Below are 24,278 nucleotides of genomic sequence, written 5' to 3' on the forward strand. Positions count from 1 at the left end.
TCATCCATCTTGCAAATCACACCTCCTGAGAGCAACTACTCAGCCTTTACAATTTTCTAGAGTATTTTGTTTAAACAAAATATTTGAGCATAGAACTAAGGATGGGCTGTGAACCCTACAGGGTAGACAATCGTGTTGTTTTTTAAAATGAAACTGGAAGGGTTAAATGAACAGTAGCTGTGCCAGAAATTGCTATCAATACTGATGCCATTTTTAAGGCAAACTGGAAGTTCCAGTGCCATAGAATTCATTGAGACTTTGGCCTTTGAGTACAATCCCACAGGATCCAGTTTACCATTGCTCAACCTTTAAGAAACTCATTGCCTTTAAAGTCATGGTGGTACACAAGTCTGTCTATTCAGAGTGTCACAGTGATTGTTGCAAGAGGGAACTGGTTTCATTTTGCACCCCTCATGTGATTGCTGTGTGCTCCCAGAATTCATGCTTATTGAATCATGTCTTTGGAATGCTGTTTAGTGTATTCCAAATGTGATACATATTCATTGTAGAATACGCAATCTTAATTATGGATATATTCAGATATTTAGCATTTATAAAAATATTCAGAATATTCAACGTTTAACATGGCAGCATTTCAAGCAGATCTGCATGAGTTTGCACTGCCTGTATTGACTCAGGTTATGTAGTGTGTATTCTTTGTCCTTCGTAAAGGATTAGGAACTATATGAGAGTACTTAGAAAATTTATTTGGTGAAAATGTCAATTTGTTTTTAGACGGGGTCATGCAAAAGCAGAGAGAAAGCAGGAAAGAATATTATGACTCAGGCACCCACCTAATTATTTTTTATATTTCATTTGGTTCTATTTCTTCATTCATGGTGAGACAAGGAACCCTTATAAAGTTATAGGCAAAGGCCAAAATTGTCAAACTTGGGTGCCTATAGTCTTTATAAAGGAACCTAAGTAAGCAGCCTAATTTTCAGAGGTGGTCAGCAGCTGTAGCTCCCAATAAACTGGTTGCTCACCACCTTAAATTAGGTGCCCAAATATGGATTCAGGCGCCTAATTTTAGACAACCAATTTTAGACTCATTGTGATAGTGCTGGCTTTAAATTATTCTACAAGAAAGTCCCAAAATAATAGTAACACTACTGTAAACTGCTACATTTGGGACTGCGGAATCTGCTCTCTCTCTCTTATCAGGGAAGTTATTCAAAAGTTTCATTATTTGAATACAGAAAGGTCAGGGGAACTGTGGTATACAGTCTTACATCAAAATTAATTTTTTTCACTTTAAATAAGTGCTCAAGGGAAGATTTCTTACCTGTAAAGAGGCAACATTTTATGAAATGGATTCTCTTAATGTGAAAAACCTTTATTCTAAAGCTATTGCAAGTGATGGCTACTGGTTTTTGCAGGGAGCAAGTGTATGGCACTGCTGAAAGTTGAATTGACTCTACACAGTAAACTAAGAATAGCTCCATCTCCAATTAAAAAAAAAAACAGTGGAGTGACAATATTTTAATTAGAAAATAATTGTGTTGCCAGAGTGCTGGAAGCATTGTTCTCAATACATTCTATGCTTCTAAAAGCTCCCAGAGTTCCATGTTGAAAATAAATTATACTCTCTAATACCTTGGGGATTTACAGGTGAAATTTGGGGGAAGCGCGGGAATAAAGTCATTGTTTATTCTGAGGCCACGGACAATAGACGACTGAAAGTTTTCATTTAAATTGACAAGGACACTGACAAACTGAAACAAAGGCTGAAATTAAAGAATTATTGTGACAAAAAAGAGGACGAGAACTATTTGTGGCGGATGGTGAACATACTGGAACCTCTGTGGAAGAGAGACTGAACGGCAATAGACTGAGAAATTGGTACAGCTCACCACTGCCCAATCCTGTGGAAGCTGTTGGATACGCTACAACATTTCTCTAGTCTGCTACAACCCAGGCAGACCAAGACTGACGAAGACTACAATAGCAAACTAAGTTTGCTATGGAAGAAGTTAATCAATAAACTGAGTCACAGCATGAGTTTGCAAAGACAAGTAAGCTGTTACCACAGCTGTTACTCCTAAAAATGACCTTTTTACAATTTGTCTGTGTTTTAAAATAGACTTCCAATTGCAATCTTATTTTTTCTTTCAAAAAGCATTGCCTTCAAAATCTTTGATCTCAGCTATGCCTGGGACAAGTCAAAAAAGGTAAAGAGACGAAAGAGATCCAACAGCACACGTATTTTAAATATGCTTAGGCTTGCTAAATTTATGTTAATAAATTTATGAGAGCTCACCGAAGACCCCCATTGAGCCACACAGTGTTTCACCGTCTGTCAAATACTTTTATCAAGGAGTCATGCCTTTCTACCAATTTAATGGATCATCGACGTTAGCAGAACACTTTTGGACTGAATTCATCTGCAATCTCAATATGTAATTCTCTAATTATGGCATACCCTTGCTGTTATACGTTCTCTTCCCGCTGCCCCTCTCACCAAAAATAAGCATCTTCTTTTTGGAACAGGAGTTGCATTTCAGTTTTAAAATTTGAATCGATTCAATTCAAAGCCCTACAATGTATGAATCTTATTACAATCGCTGAGATTTTTTTTTAATCACTAAGGCATGTGTTCATTAAATTACTAAAATAGGATTTGTGAGGGGAAGATACTTTACAGTCATGAGGATAAAAATAAAGTCAATGTCATACATGGATTCATGTTTGTGTTTCTAGTGATGGGTCTCATTGTATTTGATAAAACCCCTTCATAGAAATGTTAAACAAAGTTGCTTCTTATTTTTCTGAAGTTTCTCATATGAATTTATTTTTGATAAAAGGTGGCAAGTTGACAACCCTGGAGAGGGAAGTCCTGCATTGATCCACAGAACAGGAACAGCATGGGTAGCAGCAATTCAGCCCACCTCACAATAACATGGAGAGACCTCTTCTAAAGGGGACAGGGTGATTCAGTCTCTATGACCCATTCGATCCTTGGTGCCTCTGCTGAGATTACCAACAAAGATACCAATTTGGATCAACTGTGGTGATTGTTGAAGTGATATGAACATCTTCCCACTGAAAAATGGGCTAAGAGCAGCATACCTATTTCACACAGGGTAATGAGTGGTCATCAGATAACAGCAGCTTTTAGTCGCTACTGACCTGGGGTTGGTTTAGCACTAAAAGACAGGTTTTTTTAGAGAGATGGCCTTGGCCATCCCAAGGGACTGATGGTGGCACAACACACTGCTGTGATGGTGAGTGTGCTTCTAGACTAACCTCTAGCCTTTTTACCCCACAGGCCAACACAATGGAGAAGATTATTAAGAGTCCTCATGAAGAGAGCACTGTATGAACTGCATGAAGCTGTGGTTTCTGATATGACTTCTTGTGGGGATGGTTTTGGATCATGGACTCTAATGACAGTTTGGATTAGGTCCTTACATTTAATAAAGGTCTACATTCAGAGCTGGTATGGAATTGCATCTATTTACCCCCAAAGCTAAATTTGGCCCACACTGTTTTCAGGGGCTTGGTGGGAAGGGAAGGACTAGAATATTGTGGCAATAAAAAAGAAAAACTGAAAATAGGGAGGAAAAGGGTAAAAAAACATCATTCAAGATAGAAACTTGAGGGAGAACTGTTTATGAGAAGATGAAGCCCACAGCCCACTTGCTAAGGCTGAAGAAGGGAGTGGATAGATGAAGTGGTGTTGTTTTATTTTAATACATAAAAAGCCCAATTCAGAGAACTGAAAAGTGTTTGTCAAGACAGGAAACAATGTACATTAGAAACAGGAAAGCACACCACCACACAGAGTCCACAGAAACTGAAAGGTAAGAGCCTTTCAAAGATATCAGCTACAGGATATCACGATAGGAATACTCTTCAGAAAAACACAGACCAAGTGTTATTTGTGTTGTTGCAGTGGATAAATTTTTAGGTGGGTAAAAGGAAATCTCTCTCTCTAGCGATTCTTAAATTATGATCTTACATTTATATACCATTTTGTGCATTATACAATTACCCTTCCCACCCACCCCCAGTACACCGTTAACATCTTTGCTTATGCATTAACTATCTGACCCACAATTAACTGTCTTCTATATGTAACAGTCTTTGGTAAAATGCTAAAAAAGTGTAGGATCTAAAAATCAAAGTAACGCTGTTATTATTTACACATTTGTTATAAAACAGTCAGTGCTTTACTGATGAGTATCACTGTGCAACTTTTCCCCAGCTAACACATTAAAAACCAAACACCCAATTAATTGTAAAACATACTTGTTTTGGGGCATCTGAGGAGGTGGTGTGAACTTCAGTACCTCGGAGTCCATTAGACTCAAATACCACTGTGGGAACAAGGGGGCTTGTTAACAGATGAACATTCAAGCTTCGTTAGTGTGTGTACATTAGTTGAGACCATTACAGATTAACCACATTCAAAAAAAGACACCAGCTACTAGCCTGTGGCCGGAAAATACCAATTTACCGTAACACTTACTGTAAGAGAGTGTGCTAATGGCAGCCTAGGGGCACTGCCCTTTTTAATTCAGACTTCGGTGCTGAAGAAAGCAATCACTGACAACATTAATTATCAGTGTATGTGTAGAGGGACCCTCTTCTTGCATTACTTACCATTTGGCCTCTGTCATTTTGCATCAGACTGGCTTATGTATGCATCATTCACACTTTTCAAAGAAAACCCGCTAGTCTCACTGTCTCATGTAATGCTTATGAGGTATCTTGACACTGGTAGCTTTAGCTGGCTACGTTCTCAACAGTAGATCATTCTAAGGTAGAAATGGCTGACAGGGATTTTAGAGTTTATAACTGACCAGTCTGAGGAGGATCTGTTTTCATACAAAACTGTTCCAGTCAATAGCAATGATGAAAGAAAACAAAGCCTTATGTTCTGCTGAAAGGGGCTACTCTGATTTCAATTTGTGCTGGTGGCAACAGAATTCATTTGCATATTCATTTCTGAGTATCCTACTCTCTAATTAAAATAAAGCATTTGGAAACAGGCTTATCTCAAATGCATTGCAATTTTTTGGAGTGGAGGGAGGGAAGTCAGGTATGGAACACATAGAGAACAAGAGCAATACCAATCAATATCAAAACCTAGGGTATTGCATATTGGAAAGTATTTAAATTATTTAGGTTAGTACAGGAGATAAAACTAAATTCAACATTCTGTTAGTTGGGTTAAAAAATAAAACAAAACAAAAAACAAAAAACTGGTGAGAAAAGATACCTGTGTGGGACCTCATATGAGTCCGGAAGTGACTGTGCTGGTTAAAGCATTTTCCACATTCTATGCAGACATAGTCTCCTTGGCGTGTTTGTGTCCTAAGCATCCCTGTGGTAGAGAGGAGGGAGAAGAAAGGGAGGGGGAGCGGAAAGTTGAGAAGAAAACATTATGCCAGAAGAAAACATCATTAGTATGTCTAATGTGTCATTATGTGAGGCTACCTTCAGGCCCTGGATGACAACTGTCAGCCTTCATCTAGGCACTGGCTGACAGGCCAGGCACACACAGGACTGCAAGAATGCATAAATTACATTGAATTAAAAAATGCTCCCCATGATGTGCCCGCACCAGGACTGGCATGTCAGGTGTGCGCTTTTCAGAGCAGCTGGATCCACTTTTCAGCCATCACCCAGCTTTGTCAAGCAGTACATCAGGCAAATCAAAGTGACTCCAGCGTGGCGGAGACAAGTCACATGGATAATAGGAAGTGAGCAGAACCAGAGCCCGAATGTCCCCCCCGGGCTGCAATACCTTGGAGACAAATACAGAGTGAGTGGAGCCATCACAAACTGATCAAACCTTTAGCCCCTGCTTACCTGCCTGCCGGTGCTGCTTTGACCTCAGACCTCTGAGGCTCAGACAAAAGACATCTGTGAATGAAAGTGTCATTCTGGACATTTTGAGCTAGTAGCAACACAGCAGCCTTCTACCAGCCCTTGGTAAACATGTTTTCTAGGCCATTAGCATTTGTGGAAAACTACTCAAACCTCTCCTTTTTTTCCAAAGGTCAGTTTACAGTATCTGACTTAAAGGGCTGGTCTTTGTCTTTTTGCTGCTGATCAAAAAAGACACATTTGACTTTTATTGGGCATTTCTTTAAAATGTTTGAACATCTTTTCTATTTTGGTAAGAAGCCCTCCTAAAAAGGAAAGAATTGATGTTTTAATTTACCATTGGAATGCCTTGGCTTTTAAAGCAAATTCGCAGAGGAGTTTCAGTGAAGGTTCAGCTCTTTTTTTTTTTTTTAATTGACCAATGCACAGAAAAAAGTAAAAATTCTAACAAAAAAGTGACAATTGTTTTAAAAAGCTAAATTACACTTTTAAATCAATTGCAGCAAGAAACTAGGTTATGTCCAAAACGTATACAGTTGGTGTGATGCCCACAAAACAAAGGGCAAAGAAGATTAGGGACCAGGCTTTCATTCACTCTTTTGCCACGTAAATGATAAATAATAATAATTGACTTCAATAAAATTAGTTCAAAAGACCTGCTGTACAAGTATTTCCTCTCTCTTCATTACAGCATCCCCGAATATGTTCCTAGAGAGAGAATACAGAACCACACTGCTTTAGCAAAGCCTAATCCTGTTCACTATTACTCACGTGAAACTCCCAGAGAATCAGTGGAAGTTCTGTGTGAGTAAAGATGAGCAGCATTAAGTTTTACGATTAGGATTAGGCAAAACTCCCACTGATTCCCTGGGAGTTTCAAAGTGAACAGGACTTTCCCCATGATCTATAAAAGATTAAAACAGATTTTCTAGCAGCAGTCTAGCAGATTTTCTGGTTTCTAGCTAACAGACTATAAAAACCCTATTAGCATCTGTCCCCAACAAGACAGAAGTAATTATGGCTGCAATCCGGAGACCGAAGCTATATGCAGTGCTTTAAGGAACCCTGATATGTTTTCCCATGAAATCAGTGCTGTTATCTCTAAACCATTCATTTTGAGACTAAGTCAAAATACATCTCATATAGAGGAAGGACAATCACGTGGTTAAGGCACTGGACTGGGACTCAGAAGACTTGGTTCAATTCCCAGTTTGGCCACTAACTTCTTATGTGGCTTTCAGGGAGACGTTTAATTTCTCAGTGCCCCAATTCTCCACCAGTAAAAAGGAGATAACTATATGTCTTTTCTCCCATCCTTTGCGTCTCTCCTCTAGTCAAACTGTAAGCTCTCTGGGGCAGGAATTGGCTCTTACGATGCCTAAGACAACAGGCCCCTGATCTTGTTGGTGTCTCTAAGTGTTATTGTAGAATAACCAACAACAACTACTGTCACAGCAAGAAAGAACAATCTAGGTTTATTTTCTCATCAATCAACAGATGCCACTCATGTTAAAGTCAATGGGAGTCACTCATTAGGGTCCGATACAGATGATCCTAATGGTCCCATCCAGCCTTTCAGCCCATTATCCTGGCCCCTTCAGAAACTAAGGCCTGATCCAAAAGCTTCTGAAAACAATGGAAAGACTCATGCTGATGTCAATGGGCTTTAATTCAGGACCTGAAGTTCTTTTGGCTAACCATTCTGGGCCCAATCTTAGGAGTCATGACTGAGTAAAAAGTCCCATTTCAATCAACCTATTGAGGAAATCGGGAATTTTGCTGGAGTAAGGACTGCAGGGTCAGATCTTCTATATTGTGCACTCACCGTAGCTAGTGACAACATTTATTTTGGGTTCAATATTTCTAGCCACATCTTTGCCCCATATCTCTGCCTTAAAGTTTTATCCAACCTCAGCACCAGAACTGCTAGGTTTTTTGTTTTGTTTTTAAACATGTCTAGCTGTATACAAATAATATTTAGCTAACCAGCAGTGGAAACCAGCCCAGAAAATTTTACATTTTAGTAAGAGGGAAAACACATCAGTTCATCTCAGAATGAAGATCATATGTGAAAACATTTTAAATGATGGTTAACTGCTGGATGTTAAGAGTCTAGAGATTTGCCTATTGAACATGACACTTCTAGAAGAGAGGGTCCATTGCAGTATTTTTTTCTTACACAGTGTGAACTCTGCCAGCTAGCTTACTGTACATGAATATGTAACCAAAGAATTCATTTAGCATCTCCCTCTATCTCTTCTGGTTTGCTTTCTGGCTATTATTTTAAAAAAATAAATAAATAAAGATAGAAGAACCGGATTGCTTCCACATATTTTTGTCATTGTTTTATTTCTTTAAGAGAGACATCATAAGCTTTTGGTATTTTAAGGCTTTGACTTGATGGACACCATTGTCACAACATACTGCCTCTGTGAGATCATCTCTCAGGATAAACTATACTTGAATAAGAGGGGGGCAGATGACCACAGGTGTTTGGAAATTAAGTGATGCAAATGAAAGTGACCATTTTCATGGGAGCTGCTGTGAAACCAGCACTCAGAGTTGGTCTCACGGGAATCCCAGGGGAAAGGGTGCACCTGCTGCTGTAATATGTCCTCCCTAGTACCATGATAGTTGTAAATAACCCTATGAATAAAAAAGAAAAATCACCTCTACCAAACTTAAATTTAAAAAAAACCCCTCTTCTCCTTAAGCAGTAATCAAACTATCTAGTCCCTGATGTAAAAGCCCTGATGTCTAATACTAGTACCACAGGAATACTTTCAACTCTTTTCTCCAAAGAATCGAAGAAACGCCAGACTACTAGCAGAATACCGAACTGTGCACCAGTCTCATGCGAGCAGATACAGCCAATTTAAAATATAAAAGCAAAGGCTACAAACAAAACACCAAAATGCCTGAAATGGAAAATTCTATTGTGATCAAGGCTGATCTACTGCATGAGGTATTGTACTAAATATCCAGAATTAAGAGGCTTAGGAACAACCTATGTGATTGGCAGAACATCCCTGAATTCTTCATAATGGCAACACAATCTCTCTTGCCAAATTGAAGCCTTGTTTGTTGTAATGCATAATAAAGACTCACTGGGATAATTCTGTCCTCAGTTGAGACTGACTGCATGTAATTGAGGGAAGAGTTCTTCTAACAGGTGGGATCCTGTCCCTTTCATGTGCAGCAGTTTTACCTTTAGTCCTCTGAAAAATATTCAGCACCATGCCAATACATTGGTAGTGGCACCAGTGACCTGCAAATTCTATATGGAACGAGCTCAAGAAAGCTATTCAAAGGCTACATACAAGAAAACCAGGCCACAAAATTCTAAAACTTGGCCATTACAAACAGTTCTAGGTTAAGGAACAGATTTCAAAGGCACAAATGGGAGCTAGGCAACCAACACTCACTGAAAGTCAAAGTGCACCTAACTTCCATGTGTGCCTTTGAAAATTTCCCCTTAAAGCAGTATTTACACAGTAAAGTCCTACTTCAAAAAAAGTAGATCAGCAAGTAAATATTTCCTATAGAACTCCTCCTCTGCCCCAATATTTTTTGTGCATCTTCTGGTTTCTGAAGCCATTGATGTCAGGTTCATGGCGCTCCTCCTGTTCCTCTCCATCCTGGCGAGCATAGTTGAAAGGGAGCCCATTGTGTCAATCAGATCTATTCCAGGCAGGCTTACATGACGTGATGTTAAATAGTGTCACCAGGAGGTAAGGTACCCAAAGTTGCTAACATTGGCAGAGCTGAATTGGCATTAGTAGCGGTGGAAATTTTTTAGAAAATGTCCCTATGAGCAGAGAGGGACAAATGAAAAATAGTTGGTAGTTAACCAACAAAGTGAGCACATGACAGAAGAACAAGCTACTGTGACAATGTGTTCCTTGAAACGGGGAATGTCCCTGTTCCCCACCTGCTTTACAAGAACAGGTGCTTTGTGCCAGCTTTTGTAAACCTTTTTACACTCTGGGGCCAACTGAAGGAAACATCAAACAGTCAGGAAGAACACCACCACCCAGCTCTTATCTAGCACTTTTCATACATAGATCTCAAAGCGTTTTATGAAGAGAGATAGTACTATTAATCATCAATTGATTAAGCAAAACAGACAACAGGCTGGTCAAGATGTGCATGTCTAGGACCATTTCTTGAGCACACTCATGTTGCCAGCCTGCCTCTCAAAAAACCTCCCAACAAGCCCATAACCCAGCAGTATGGATCTTCTTTCTCTACCCACACCATGACAGCTAAAATCATCATGTACACACCTTCCAGGCATTCCACCAAAACTGTCTCTATGCTATCCTCTTCCCTAGCTACAACTGTCCCTGGATTTTCATTTTTAAAATCTAGCAATTCTAACTTGACGAAACAGAAAGCATTACACTACTTCCTCCCCTAACAGATGATGTCCCCAGCTCCTTTCAGCTCCATGAGTGAAAATCTTGAGCTCCTATAGTAAAGATCTGACTACAGGGGTTCTGTCTGAGTTAAATTCATTTTAGAAAGATTCATGTTGCACTGATCCTACTGAAAGAAAAGTGAAAAAAAAAATCTTAAAATTTATAAAAAGGTTTGTTCCCAGGGCTTTTTCCTCCCCTAAGAGTAAATCTTCAGTTTCCACATACACAACCAAAATCTGGCAGGAAATCAGAGAGACACAGTGGTGATTAGTTTCAAAACCAAAAAGGTGGTTTTTTGGAGGGGAGGGGAAGGGTAGAGACAGATGGAAGGAAATTCACGGTACTTTTTTGAATGCTGCTTGTATAACTACCTTAAAACAAATTAGCCTCTGAACTTTAAATTGGCTATTTATACATATGCTTTTCCTGTCAAAGTAAACTGACAGATACTGTAAAATTAGACACATATAAACAGCCCAAGATAGTCACTTGGAAAATATTACTGTCTTCTTTTCAAAGATATGTACAATAAAGATCTTAGGATTCTTTGTTTAGAAAGATGTGTAAGTATGTCTGTCTGTTCCTGGAAAAACTGTGTAGAGGAAACTGAAGAAGATAGCCAAAATAGCATCAGGAGTTAAGCCCTAGAGCATGTTTATTTTGCCCAAAGTGAAAAAGTTATGATGTGTGCCAGAACCAGCGGACCACTAGGATCTTAGTGTGACAGAACATCTGTGTAACTCTAGCCTACTTGAAGCAGTGGGACAAAGGACTAGTAACACTCTACGAGTAAACAAATACGTTGACCTGTGACAGAAACGTCACGCAGTGTGTGGGAGGAGAATCTACCATACTACTGTACATGAGGAAATCTACTCCAACCCACTCAACACTGATAAAACCACTGTTACTCAGATTAGCAGCAATTATGTCTGCATGTACACTACGAGCTAGGGATGTGTGATTCCCAACTTGTGTGCACATTCTCGTGATAGCTCTCACCGAGCTACGCAAGTATAAACAGTTGTGCAGCTGCCATCACATGGGCAGTGGCAGCACCATGCTAGCTGCTCCCAGTAAAAAACTGCCTGAACCCCGGGGCATGTCATCAGGCCCACTGCCACTGCTACAGCAGCTACACGACGATTTTTGGCAAGCTTGCTCAGATGCGAGCTACCATCACAACCCTAAGCTCATAGTGTAGATGTCACCTACAGGACAAGCAGAAGGACAAAATGGGAAACCAATATCATGAACCAAAACAAAAAGCATTTAGAAGCCTTACCTGCATGATCCAGCACAGGGCTATTGGCACCCCAGGTTTGGTACAATGAAGCAAGGTCCTTTGGAATGTAGGTCTTAAAAAAAATGTCCAAACGTTTCTCGTGCCCCTCTGATGCTGGTTCTTGTTTGATGGGGTGTAAAGCTGGAGAAGCTCCTGCTGTGCTAGGCTGAGGCTGCATTAGTGGACTTGCTCTTGCTCCTGTTGTGCAGTTTGCCAATGTCCTCATCTCATTCCCAGCCTTGGTGTGAGATTCCCATTGAGGCACTGACAGATCTTCATGTTTATTGTACTGCTCAGTTTTACACAAAGGGTGATACTGAGGCGGCGGGTTGAATTTGGCTTTTATGGGGTCAGATGCACAATGCTTACTTGAAGGGGGAAAACCAGCACTTCCCTGGGGAATCATATACTTCTCCACCTGTTTACTGTTGGCAGGCTGTGAGGTGAGCCTTGATACAACTGTCTGAGTGGGTGTTAGGCTTCTGCTAAAGCTTCCCGCTTGCATCAGTTTAGCATTTACTTCATATTTAGCTTTAAGCTGAGGCTGTTGTACTGCTATGCTATGTTGCTCCTGGGTATGGTTTGATTTGGGCTGCCTGTACCCATCAAGACCTGATGACCGTGGACCGCAGTGGCCAAATGAATGGCTGTCCTTAGACTGATGTATACTACCAGGCTTTATAGTCATCCCAACAGGGGAAGAATTGCTTTTGGATCCTGGCAACGCACTTGGTACTTGAGTGCGTGTAAACCTGGCAACAGGCAAAGGTGGGCATTCTTTACCACCAAGGGAAGGAGGAGGACCAGTGCGTCCACTTCTTGCCAGAAAAACCAAGTTGTTTTTTATACTCTTGAATCCATTTTGTTGAATCCATGGTGGAGCCATCGAGTTACAGCTGACTTTGTGCCAAATTCTTTTGTGCATCCACAGGACTTCAGGGTAATAGGTCTTATGATTGCAGTAAGGACATGGGTGGACAATCAAATCAGCCTGCGAAGATGAGGTAAAGCCCTTATTGCATGAATCAGCCCTCGTTGATTTTTCACTTAAGTCTAGTGGAACCATTTCTTGTGCCTCTCTACCTTTTTCGAGAACAGGGTGCTCCTTGTGCAAGTCTGAGAAATTTTCTTTAGGGTGACTAGCCTGCTTTTCCAATGAGTTTTTCAAGTCTACTGCTGCATCTAAAGGTGTCTGGCCCACTCCTGAAGCAAAGTCAGCAGTGCTCCTGGAGCAAGGAAGCTCTTGGCTGGGTTGAAAAGCTGGCAACTTTAAGTCTGAAGAATTTCTCTGAGCTTCATACTTTGGAAAAGGCCGTTTGATATTATTTTCCAGGGTAGATACCAAAGTTGATAGCTCTGGTTTAGATTCATTGGCATCTTTTTCTCTGGCATTGTCACTTCCAAATTTAGGAAGCTCTTCTACCCGAGATGTTACCATTGGTGCCCCCTCTTCAGAAAAACTGCAGTGGTATGGCTTTTTACCTGAACAGGACAATCAAAAAACAAAATTACCAACTTATATCAAAACCAAGAAATCAAATTCAAGATTAAAATAAGATACACAGACAGAGAGAGAGAGAAGGGGAAAAGAGCAAACTTTAGGAAGTTACTCTGTTATTAGTGTCCTATAAACTAAATGTATTATAAAACCAAGAAAATCATTGTAATAAGACACAATAGCTCAATTTACCTTGAAAGCATCACTCTGAAGTTTGGATAAACTATCTAATGATGCATGTTCATGACATTTTAAAGGAAGAACAATTTGATAATCCAAACTTGTTAAAATTCAGAGAGTGAGAGAAAGATAAACAAATATGCAGCCATTTAATGCTTAACAAAAATAAAGATAATGGAGCCAGATAAGATCAAACTAGTTAAAGATCTGTCACTGTTTCCATTACAAGCCTCTATTTTCAAAGGGTTTATAACTCAGCCATAAAAATTGGCTCCACACTGAAACCTGGCATATAAAGGTCTCATATAAGTACTGCAGCACATATGGCATATACCATAAATCCTTCTCTTAACAGAGACCTTTGCAATACCCAGGTATAATAAGATGAGGTAAAGACAGTCTAAATACTGAATTTTCTGGTTTTGTTAGTTTAAAAGCAAATGCAACTTTATTTTAACAGTTTTATGTTTGTGTTCCATTTTAGGTATGCTTGTGACTGCTTAATTTGCTGATCGGTATGAATGCCTAACTAAAACAGAATTTTCTGTTTTCTCTTTTCTTTTTTCTATCCTTCCTCCCAGTCTCAGACATGCAACGAAAGTAATATTTCATCTAAGATATAGTTCAGAAATGGAACATAAGTTGGTAGATTTTATAGAAGTTCAGGGAAAAAACAGTTCAATTTAGATTATTTAGAATGTTCCTAAACTCCAATAGTTCTCAAGATGCTTATCTTTAAGAGCTACTGATAAAGTCTTTGAATCCCTCCAAATCAGTTCACAATCAATTCCACAGAGGTTTTCATCACAGCAATAATGCTTACTTCACTGAATCCATTTAACATGTAACAGAATTGAGTCATCTGACAAACTTTCAGTTTCAATTAACATGGAGTTAATGAGCCACTGTTAGGCAAGTGTAAGGGGACCATGTTCCATCTAAAATGTCAACAATCCAAAGTGATCACCATAACTGGGGGAGTAGTGAAGATGGGGAATGAGTGAGCTGTTCTATAGTTGCATATCCTCTCACATCAACTCATAAAAGCCAATGTTTCAGAAAATCAAGCACTGTTGTTTAATATAACACTGGCGCCATAGGCATTATTCTAAACCTGCACAATGTAACAAGTATGTTTTAGGCTGAAGTTTCACTGCAAATAGAGTCTGTTTAGCCTCAGCTTTAATTCAGGCAAAAAGTCTTAAGCTTTTGTTAATTCAGTGTAATTAGGTTAAAAATAACCCATAGATCTATAGTCTTATAAAGGTTGAATGCTCACTCTGTTAAGATCATTTTTCTTTCAAATTCTCAAAGGGATAAAGCCTGAAAAAAACTTGTTTTTCCTGTGTTACAGGGAGGAAGGCCTTCTGAAAGCACATGAACAACACACCCAGCTAAGTGTATAATTTGAAACAAAGACACTGCTGCAGGAACGAAATTTGACACTGCACATCTGTGTTATTTTCAAACCACATCTGTCAAATATCTATGCACTTAAACTAGATCTTAGGCTTCCAAATGGTGAGGTCCTTTGACCAACATGCTAAATAATAAATTAAAGTAAATAATAAAACATTCAATTGTAGCGATAATCAATAGAGACTGCACCAACCGAATGGCTAGGTTGAGCACAAAATACAGTAAGTAAGGGTTCAAGACAGACTGTGGAACTGGTGCTCAATGGGACTGTGGTGTTGGGAAACACTGGCTGCCCTGAATCTGAAATGGATTAGGATGCTAAATGGACACATGGAATAGAATCATAGAATCATAGAATATCAGGGTTGGAAGGGACCCCTGAAGGTCATCTAGTCCAACCCCCTGCTCGAAGCAGGACCAATTCCCAGTTAAATCATCCCAGCCAGGGCTTTCTCAAGCCTGACCTTAAAAACCTCTAAGGAAGGAGATTCTACCACCTCCCTAGGTAACGCATTCCAGTGTTTCACCACCCTCTTAGTGAAAAAGTTTTTCCTAATATCCAATCTAAACCTCCCCCACTGCAACTTGAGAATAGAAGCCCATTACTACTGTGAAGGTCTGTGCTAGTCTGATACTTCTTGTACTTGATCTCACTTTGGCACAACTTGTACACCTGGTCATGCCAGCAAAGGATATTGAGTTGAACTAGCATTGCAGTAGTGATAGGCTCAATTTAGGATTGGACTTGGGAAAGCACAAGGCGCCTGAGAACAAGGGGAAAAGGTAGCTCTTCCAAACCACCTAACAACAAATGGTACAGACACAGGGATGGGAGCTCTGGAGTACGTTGTTGATCTTTCTATCCACACTCGTACAGCTTAGCTACCAGGGAAAGAGGACTGTGTGGGTGAGAAATGCAGCGCAGAATGAAGAAATACATTATACCATTTACACACTGATAGCTCAGTGGTTTGAGCATTGGCCTGCTAAACCCAGGGTTGTGAGTTCAATCCTTGAGGGGGCCATCTGGGATCTGGGGCAAAAATTGGGGATTGGTCCTGTTTTGAGCAGGGGGTTGGACTAGATGATCTCCTGAGGTCCCTTCCAACCCTGAGATTCTATGATTCTATAATGCACAGTTGTTAAGTCAGCACTTCGGGTGGGAAGTGTTCTTTGGCATACAATATGGTACACCAGGAGGTAAAGAGAAGACTCCAAGGGGCAGATCCTCAGCAAGGGGCAGATCCTCAGCAGCTGTAAAGGGTCATAGCTCCACAGAAGTCAGTTGCTCCCATTTACACCACTGAAGAGCTTCTCCTAAACATTCCAATTATTCATATTTTCACTAAAAGAATCCCACTAACTCACAATATGTCTCTAAAATCTTGCAAACTAGGTCAGCTCAGCTGGACCCACAGTTCAGTGCTCACCAGCCTTTAAATTCAGCCCATTCAGAAGAAGGCACTTTGCTTGACATGAAAATTTCAGTACTCCAGGAAGCCACTCTTGCCATCAATCAGTGGCAATCAGAGCAGGCCTGCTTATTCGGCATTGTCATGGGAGAGGCGATCAGGAAAGTGCACAGGCGAGGAGCAAAAAGACCACAGAAGGAGATACAGAAAAAGAAAGGGTGGGGGGTGTTTATAAGAGAGAGAACCAGAAAGGAGAAGTCTGATTATTTTTTAAGCCTGAAAATAAAGTATAACTATGAAAAATCCAGGACAAAGCTTATTTTTAGGACCCGAGTAACTGGCATATCACGTCACATGGCTCATCTGATCCAGAACCCTTTCTCTGGCATTGACCGGTAAAAGCAGCTTAAGAAGAAGATGCAAAAAAAAAAAAAAATCCATAATGGACAATTACAGAATACTCTACCCATTGGTGAAATTTCTTCTTGATCCCAGACAGCTAGTGGTTGGTCTGTGCCTGGAAGCAGGAGGGTTCATATCACTCATCCATTTTAATCCTAACTAATAAAACTGTGAATGTTATTATTCATATAACTGTCTAAATCTTTTTAAAATGCTGCTAAGCTCTTGGCCTCAATAATATGTTGTGGCAATGAGTTCCAGAGGTTTATTATGCACAGGTAAAACAAGGAATGCCAGCCCACACCGTTTTATGACGTATGATCCTTTGCAAGATGATTACAAAGCATAGTATGTAACTAGTCTTCGTAGCTTCTTTTTGGATACAATTTAACTGAGATTCCACACTGCATAAGGGATGTCCTCAATATGCAGAATGGATGGATACTTTAGGCAAAATACCAGCAGCGATTATAACAGGTTGTCTCAGGAGCATTTCCATAAGCCATAAGCCAAAAACTATGCCATACATAGACAATGTTTTGCCACTATTCACATGTAGGTCCAAATGATACTTCGGGTCAGTGCGAAGCAAAACACAGCTGTGACATTGTTCTAATCCCCAGACTACTTCTCACTAGCTCTTTGGCTACTAATATTCAGATTAAACTGCAACCCTGCAAACACACGTAACCAATCAGAAGTGAGTCATGGCCTATTGTTCCTCTGTACATAGGTATATAGAAGACAGTATTTGATCTACTAACAGCTGTAAAACAAAAATATAATATTTTTGCCTGCTCCCCAGCTCCCCACCCCAACTGAAACAGGGTACTAACTAGCTCCTTAAATCACTGGTATAAAATATTGCTCTAGTCAGTGCAATGCAGGCATAACTGTCACAAGAAATTTTTGAGATTTTATTACGGCCTGGTCAAAGCCAGAAGCCATGAATGGGATGCCTTTTGGATGATCCTGAGGGACTATAATTCACATTTGCCATAGAAACATTTCTTGGCATAGCAGTCCTTCATTTTCTTTTCTCCCTCCACCCACCTCTTTCTCATTTTTATCTTAAGTCGTTCTTTCTTAGTCAAACTTAAACTCTCTCATCTGCTGTACCTAAAAGGACTTTTTGCACTCCAAAGCATCACACCAGTGCTACAGTTTTGTCTGCCATTGTTAGCTGGCCAGCAACCGGAGTGGAAGGATTCTGTGTGGAGCAGCTGGTAGGTGGCTGCCGATATTATCTCACGCCCCCGGCTTAGGCTCAATTTTAAATATTGATGACATCATAGACCACAGGAGAGTAAACCAGGAATGCATGAAACACTTAACTTTATGGGAATCCAAGGTTAGGCAGTATAAGAACACTCTGGGATTAGACTGGTTCTCCAGGAATACATCATTTATAATTGCCACTGCCTGTGCTCCATTATGCATCCTACACAAGCAGATGGAGAAAACACACACACACACACACAACACTTATTCCCGCCCCAGCTCTGCTCCCCACCAAACCAAACTTCAGAATGGGGTGCACATCTGTTTTAACTCCCAGGGCTTCTTGTAATTTGAGGAAAAGCCTCCGAAACCAAGCTAAAAATCTGAAGATAATGGAATCATGATCAATATGAAGCACGTGTTTATAAAGAACTGAACTAATAAGATAAATGTGACTGCTTCTTCGGACAGCATTTCAAAATTTGGGAATGAAGGAAAAGAAGTAAATGTAATGTATTTAAATTTTAGTAAAGCATCCGTTTCAGAGTTTCACTTGGATATGAACACCATCACATAATTTGAAATTTGGCTGAAGACAAATGATAATGATAAAAGGCCAAGTATCTAGTTTTGAGAAGGTATCTAGATGTGATACTGTAGAAAGCTGTATGAGGTCCTATTTCATTCAATATTTTCATTAATGATCCAGAAGTGACACTAAACAACACGTTAAATTAAATTTTCAGGTTACATCAATTTTTTCATAGATTCTTAGATTCCAAGGCCAGAAGGGACCACTGTGATCATCTAGTCTGACAGGCCATAGAACTTCCCCATATTAATTCCTAGAGCAGATCTTTTAGAAAAACATCCAATATTGGGTTTAAAAACTGTCAGTGATGGAGAATCCACCACAACCCTCAGTAAATTGTTTTAAAATTTGGAGGAGTTGCAAAAAAGAAAACAAAAACAATGAAAACAGGGAAATAATGCAATGTACTGAGAGAGAATAAAAACTTGGGCTGAAATTAATAAAATGAGATTCATCTCAGAAAAAAATGCAAGCTAAGACATGCGAGAGAAAATTACCCAAAAACCAGATGACCAGTGGAAGGGACAAATCTGGAAAGCAGTGATGCTGAAAAAGACAGATGTAATAGTGGACCTCAAATTAGACACGAGTTTGCAATACACATTTCTTCAGCCTAGCCTTTACAAATAACAGCATCTGATAACAACCACAAAAAATATTTTCCCCCTAGGGAGAAGGGGCTGCATGAGACACATTAGTAATGTTGCTTAACACATCACCCCAACGTTTAGATAACATGGTGATGGGTACATTATAATCCCCTAAATAGAATATAATAGAATGGGATATGGCAGCAAAAAAGTGAATACAATTTTGGGCTGCAGACACAGAAGCATCACATCTTGGGACAGGATGACACAATTATCCTTTTCTACATCACTCTAGTTACTGTACATGGAATATCGTACACAGTACTGGACAGCAATCTACTAGGAAAATACTGACAATCCGGAGGGAGTTCAGAGAACCGCAACAAAATGATTAGGGGCTGGTGGAAAGGATTTCAGAAGAAAGATTAAAAGAGTTAAGTACATATAGCTTGGCTAACTGATGGCTAAAAGGGAATAAACTAACAATCTAGACAGGCAGATAGACTGGATCGCCTGCTAGGCCTTTCCTATCTCTCTGCAAAACAAGTCAAAAACCTTAAAAGGCTAATATCCACAGACCGGAATTGCATTGGAGACAGATGCTAAAACAGGAATAGACTAATTCTGATCTTTCCATGAATATTTACCCAACGCGTCATCATACTTGCTTTCTTATAGAGCATAAGACAATCTGCCATTTGGGTCCCATGATCCTGCTTAGCAGTAGGTTTATCCTGCACATGTAGACCAGGCTGTCATCAGGGATGTGTTTTCTTACAGTAAATGTGTTCCCTGTTGCAGAGTGCGCTGTTCCACCTGCAGAGTATCTGCCTTCTCTTCCTGTTTGTACCATCTCTAACCTCTCCTCTGCTTTCCTCTCTCTCAGAGCTTAAATGCAACAGTCAGTAGTGAGTGAGCGCAAGCAGAAGAGGCAGCTCATCTGTACCTCAGTTGTCTTTCTAGCAATGATATCAGACCACTGCTCTCTCTAGCATACTGGTAGACGAGGCGGGAGACAGTACTGCACTGTGTAGAATGCAAAATGTGGCTTTTCCTATCTCCTATCTCTGTCATCTCCTAGGGCCAGAGATGACAGAGGAAAAAGAGAAGGAGACATCATGGTACTGAGGGGAAAAAAGCTACAGCGGTGTAAAAAGATATGTCTGTTGAGGCCTACTCAATATCTACTTGAACTTAAATACAATGGCCTCTCATTTCCAAAACAAAATGTAGGACAGTTTGCAAGGGAAAGTGGTAACTTCAAACAGTGACATAAGTTTTCTCCTCAGAATTATTACTTTTTTTTTTTTAAGAGGCAAAATACTTCAAGAACACCATGTGTGTGCACGTGTGTTTAATCTGCATAAATAACCCCTATTCCTTGTTGATGAGATGCTGCTAAAACTTCAAAATTATTTATAAACTCTTTTAAATGTGCTTCCAGAACTGCTCCTCACTTTTTCAGATTCTCTAATCAACTGCTAGACCAACTGTTGAACTTGAACTACACCATTGCTGCCAACAGTAAATGGTGTAGCTTACTGAAGTTGTGTGATTTCAAAATAAATTTTTTGGACCCAAATATTTTATCAAATGGTGGCCAAAGTGTAGTCAGACAGACATCTATTACCGGTAGAGCCCTGCACGGATGCCAAATTTATATCCACAGATGTGGATATCCACACATATAAAGTGGGTATCTGAGGAGCTGCAGGGCTCTACCGGGGAACGGCAGCAGCAAAAGCAGCCGCATATCTGGCCACCACTCGCAAGAGCCAGCATCCCGCATGGGCAGTTCCTTCAACATAGCTATATCGCCCCCAGCCCCGCCCACTGGGGCAAGCACCAGCCTTAGTGTTTTGCATGCTCCCGGACTAGTGCGAGCAGGGACAGCTGGCCGCTGAGGTGAAGGCTAGAACCAAACCTGAAAAGGAAGCTGTGGCAGGGGGCTAGACGGCTCCTTTAGGCTGTGGAGAGTAGAAGACTGAAGGAGATTCTGAGACTTCAGGGACCAAAAGACTCCAGCCAGCTAACGCCGGGAGCGGCCTGCCAAAAGCAGGATAGAACCAGAGTGAGGCTGGAAGGCTTGAATCCTCTCCTGGGAAAACGGGAGAAGCCCCAGGATTGACTGAGACGTCAGGGGGAAAAGACTCCAGGTGGGAAGGCTGGGGAGGGGCCCAGGAGAGAAAAAGACTCTTTTCAAGATGAAGGGAAGAAGCCCCATGACTAAACATTGTTATGAATAATATATAAATGAATAAATAAATAAATTAGACCACAAGGGAAATGTTTTAAGGACTCTGGACTGGTGGAGTTTATTTACAGAGCCCCGAAGAGGGGAAACTGAGGTAGGGTACTGGCACCACAGTGCCGCTCCTAGCCACGTGGGAGGCAGCTGACCCTTCACAGGGGCAAAGTTTGGACTTGTCCTTATATAAGGATGCAGACTTACAAGGACTAAACTGGAGTCCTCACACACTGCTGGAATGACTGTACTAGGAGTTAATAGGGTAGTATTGAGCTGTACAAGGGACCGGATTAACCAACCCCCCAACAACCCCCACTTCCTTTTTGTACTAATTTTGAAAGTGACACTTAATGGCTAACTTTTTGGTTGACACTTAATGGCTAACTTCTTTGGCTGTTAAGTCTTTATACTGCATAAACTGACCACAGTTCTTGAGAGTCAGGCCTTTACTGATACACAGTTTGGTCAGTCTGATTCAGCAGACTTGACTCACTAATGCACTAATTTTAACAGAGTGACAGAAGTGTAAACTGGAACAACACTCTGAGGAATCAGAGCTCAGGAATCGAAGAAGAACAAGTTCCAACTGTTCCACTCAGCCACGTATTCCCTGATTATCTAGTTGTGAAGTATGACTTTCTATTTTACACCACACTGACTTTTCCTTATTACATTTCATTGATATACCTCTAGCTGGGGCTACTGGTTGGGGATGTTGCCTCTGTGTTTTACTACAGTAGTTGACAATTTGAAGAGTGTCTTTCTTTTTTTTGTTACAGCCAAAGATTAGTTAAAATACAAGCGTGTTTTTATTTGTAGCAAATGTGGAGACATGGGAAATGGGTACATTTCTTTTATATTTCTTAGTATAAACATGTTAGGATAATATTATTTTTGAGCATATTCCTGCAAACTTGCTGCCTTTTAATTCTTGTTTTACTGATTTTTTATGGTCTCCAGTGGTACCCTGGACTGTTTACTCATTAAATTTCCTAAACTGACTTCTCGTTTACTTTTTAATCTCATGATTAGCAACTTCAGTGCAAGAAGACATGAAAATTACTGGCCACTTTAACCTGAATACTTCTTGTAAAGGGCATGGACAAAGAAAATCCATTCTTCTGCAGGTACAGAGAAAAAAGAAATACATGTTTTGTAATGACATTTCTTGGTTCGGGGGGGAATAGTTATCTGCACAATACAATTTGAAGTCTTTTTGGAATCTTTCAGTGACACAATTTAGCTTCCTTATTTCCACCCTTCCCATCTCAAAGTAGGCTGCACTATCGCACTTGCCATGAGGATTAAATGAATGATGCTTGGAGTTCTGAATTCCACATTTATTAGGACCATGTTATTTTCAGTTGTGTTTCTTGAACATTTTTTTTCATAATTTCCCCCCACTCTCTGAAGGATAATGCAAAATTTATTCCAAAGGGGCATTTGTTTTATTTTATAATTTTATACTCTGCAACTTCCAGCTTCACCCACAAACTGCACTTTTTATTCTTACTGTCAAACACTTTAAATATTGCATTACCCAAGTTCTGTGGTAACCATAGCGGAGTACATGAATGGCTAAACGTCCCATTGTATTGTTCACTTCACTTTCTCAACAGAACTGTGAAACATTCCACAAGATGAATGAGAAAATGCCAACGGAATTCACAACTCATAATGTTCTTGATTCTGAATTTGACTTATCTCTCCAGCATTGTCTTGGAGGACACCTGCTGCTTGTGAAAACAAAACCTACTGAGCCCTTACAATCTGGTGAGCAGAAAACACGAATAGGCAACCAGCAGACTAATTCAATAAAGTTTGTTCAATTCTAGGCTGCACATGGAACTATTTTTTTCAGAGATGCTAGGTTATGAGGCTTGCATCTTGGTAAAATCTGAAAGGCCTCAGAACTGATTGGAAAACATTGGTAACAAATATTTAATTCAAACTTGCCATTCTAGGGTAAAATGAGATCAGTTATATTACACCATACAAAAGAACCCTTTCCACAAGGTATTCCCTAGCTCAGTAACACCACAGATTACTTTGCATAGACATAACGCTTTAGTTATGTCACACTTAACGGGTCACCTTTGTAAAAGGGTCCTGAAACAGGCATCCAATTTTGTGGCACAATTAACTGTCGACGTAAATGGTATCAGGTTGGTTGGCTTTTCAGGCATAATAAGATTGTTTGCACTTTGCAATTAATTGTGGGTGCAAAACTCAGCAGGCTGAAGAGAGGATGATGCCAAGGAACAAAGAAATGGATATGGTGTTGACTGTGTGTGTTGATGGATATTTGTATATACATTTCCTTATGGAATATTTTGCTTAGCGATCTAGGGAACTGACCCTAGACTCTGTGTCTAGGGGACTGACTCTGACTCTGTGTCCAGCAGAGAGGCTAGGTAGAGTTTTAGGTTCATGAGTTATAGCTGAGTGTGTTACTCAGGATGAATAGAGAAGTAGCCACAGCTGGCTACACTACCACCATAGAGTGCAGGGATCTCTATGTTTTTATTTTTCTGGAGTATCTGTGTCCATGCCTTTAATTACGTTTTAAAACATGATGCTAGAAAATCCATGTAGTTGGGGAAATGGATGACTCAGAGAACTGGTAATGAGATACCAGCCCTTTCATCTCTGTCACTAGTCTAGGGTAGGTGATGAATTAGAATCATCATGTGGCAGCAGTTGAATGACCTGTGTATTTATTTATAGACATATCTATGGCTTACTGTAATAGTATGAAAACAACAAGGAGTCCGGTGGCACCTTAAAGACTAACAGATATCTGTTAGTGCCACCGGACTCCTTGTTGTTTTGGTGAATACAGACTAACAGGGCTACCCTCTGATATTATAGTATGGAAGCACCTCACCAACAGTGATGTCCTGAGTGTCCTCTCAATTGCACTAGGTGACACATGGTGTAAAGTGAGGCACAGAGAGATTATGTGACTTATCCACCAAGATTCCTGACTTTTAGTCGTGGGCCTTAACTTCAGACCAGCCTTCCTTGATCCCTAGAATAAACTCAGGGCAGTTCTCAGGGAACAAGTATCTACATACAGAAACCATGACTACAGCTGATACAAACTGGCACCCTGTTGACAGTCTCAGGAGAGAGCCCAAGGACTCAATGAGTATGGAATCTTAACTATATCTCA

At 40.2% G+C, this 24,278-nt stretch overlaps 1 protein-coding gene across 4 annotated transcripts in view; it reads right to left on the reverse strand.

Moving 5' to 3' along the window:
* Positions 1 to 24,278, reverse strand: part of ZNF516 (zinc finger protein 516) — a 129,831-nt gene that overhangs the window by 3,602 nt on the left and 101,951 nt on the right. For all 4 annotated transcript variants that reach the window (XM_077810518.1, XM_077810515.1, XM_077810517.1 and 1 more), the window contains 3 exons: positions 11,542 to 13,023; positions 5,225 to 5,329; positions 4,252 to 4,319 (listed from right to left, as the gene is read on the reverse strand). In XM_077810518.1, the coding sequence (XP_077666644.1) occupies positions 4,252 to 4,319; positions 5,225 to 5,329; positions 11,542 to 13,023 (1,655 nt within the window). The remainder of the gene's footprint in view (positions 1 to 4,251; positions 4,320 to 5,224; positions 5,330 to 11,541; positions 13,024 to 24,278) is intronic.

The sequence above is a fragment of the Eretmochelys imbricata genome, chromosome 2, assembly GCF_965152235.1.
Source record: "Eretmochelys imbricata isolate rEreImb1 chromosome 2, rEreImb1.hap1, whole genome shotgun sequence".
NCBI classification, from domain to species: domain Eukaryota; kingdom Metazoa; phylum Chordata; order Testudines; family Cheloniidae; genus Eretmochelys; species Eretmochelys imbricata.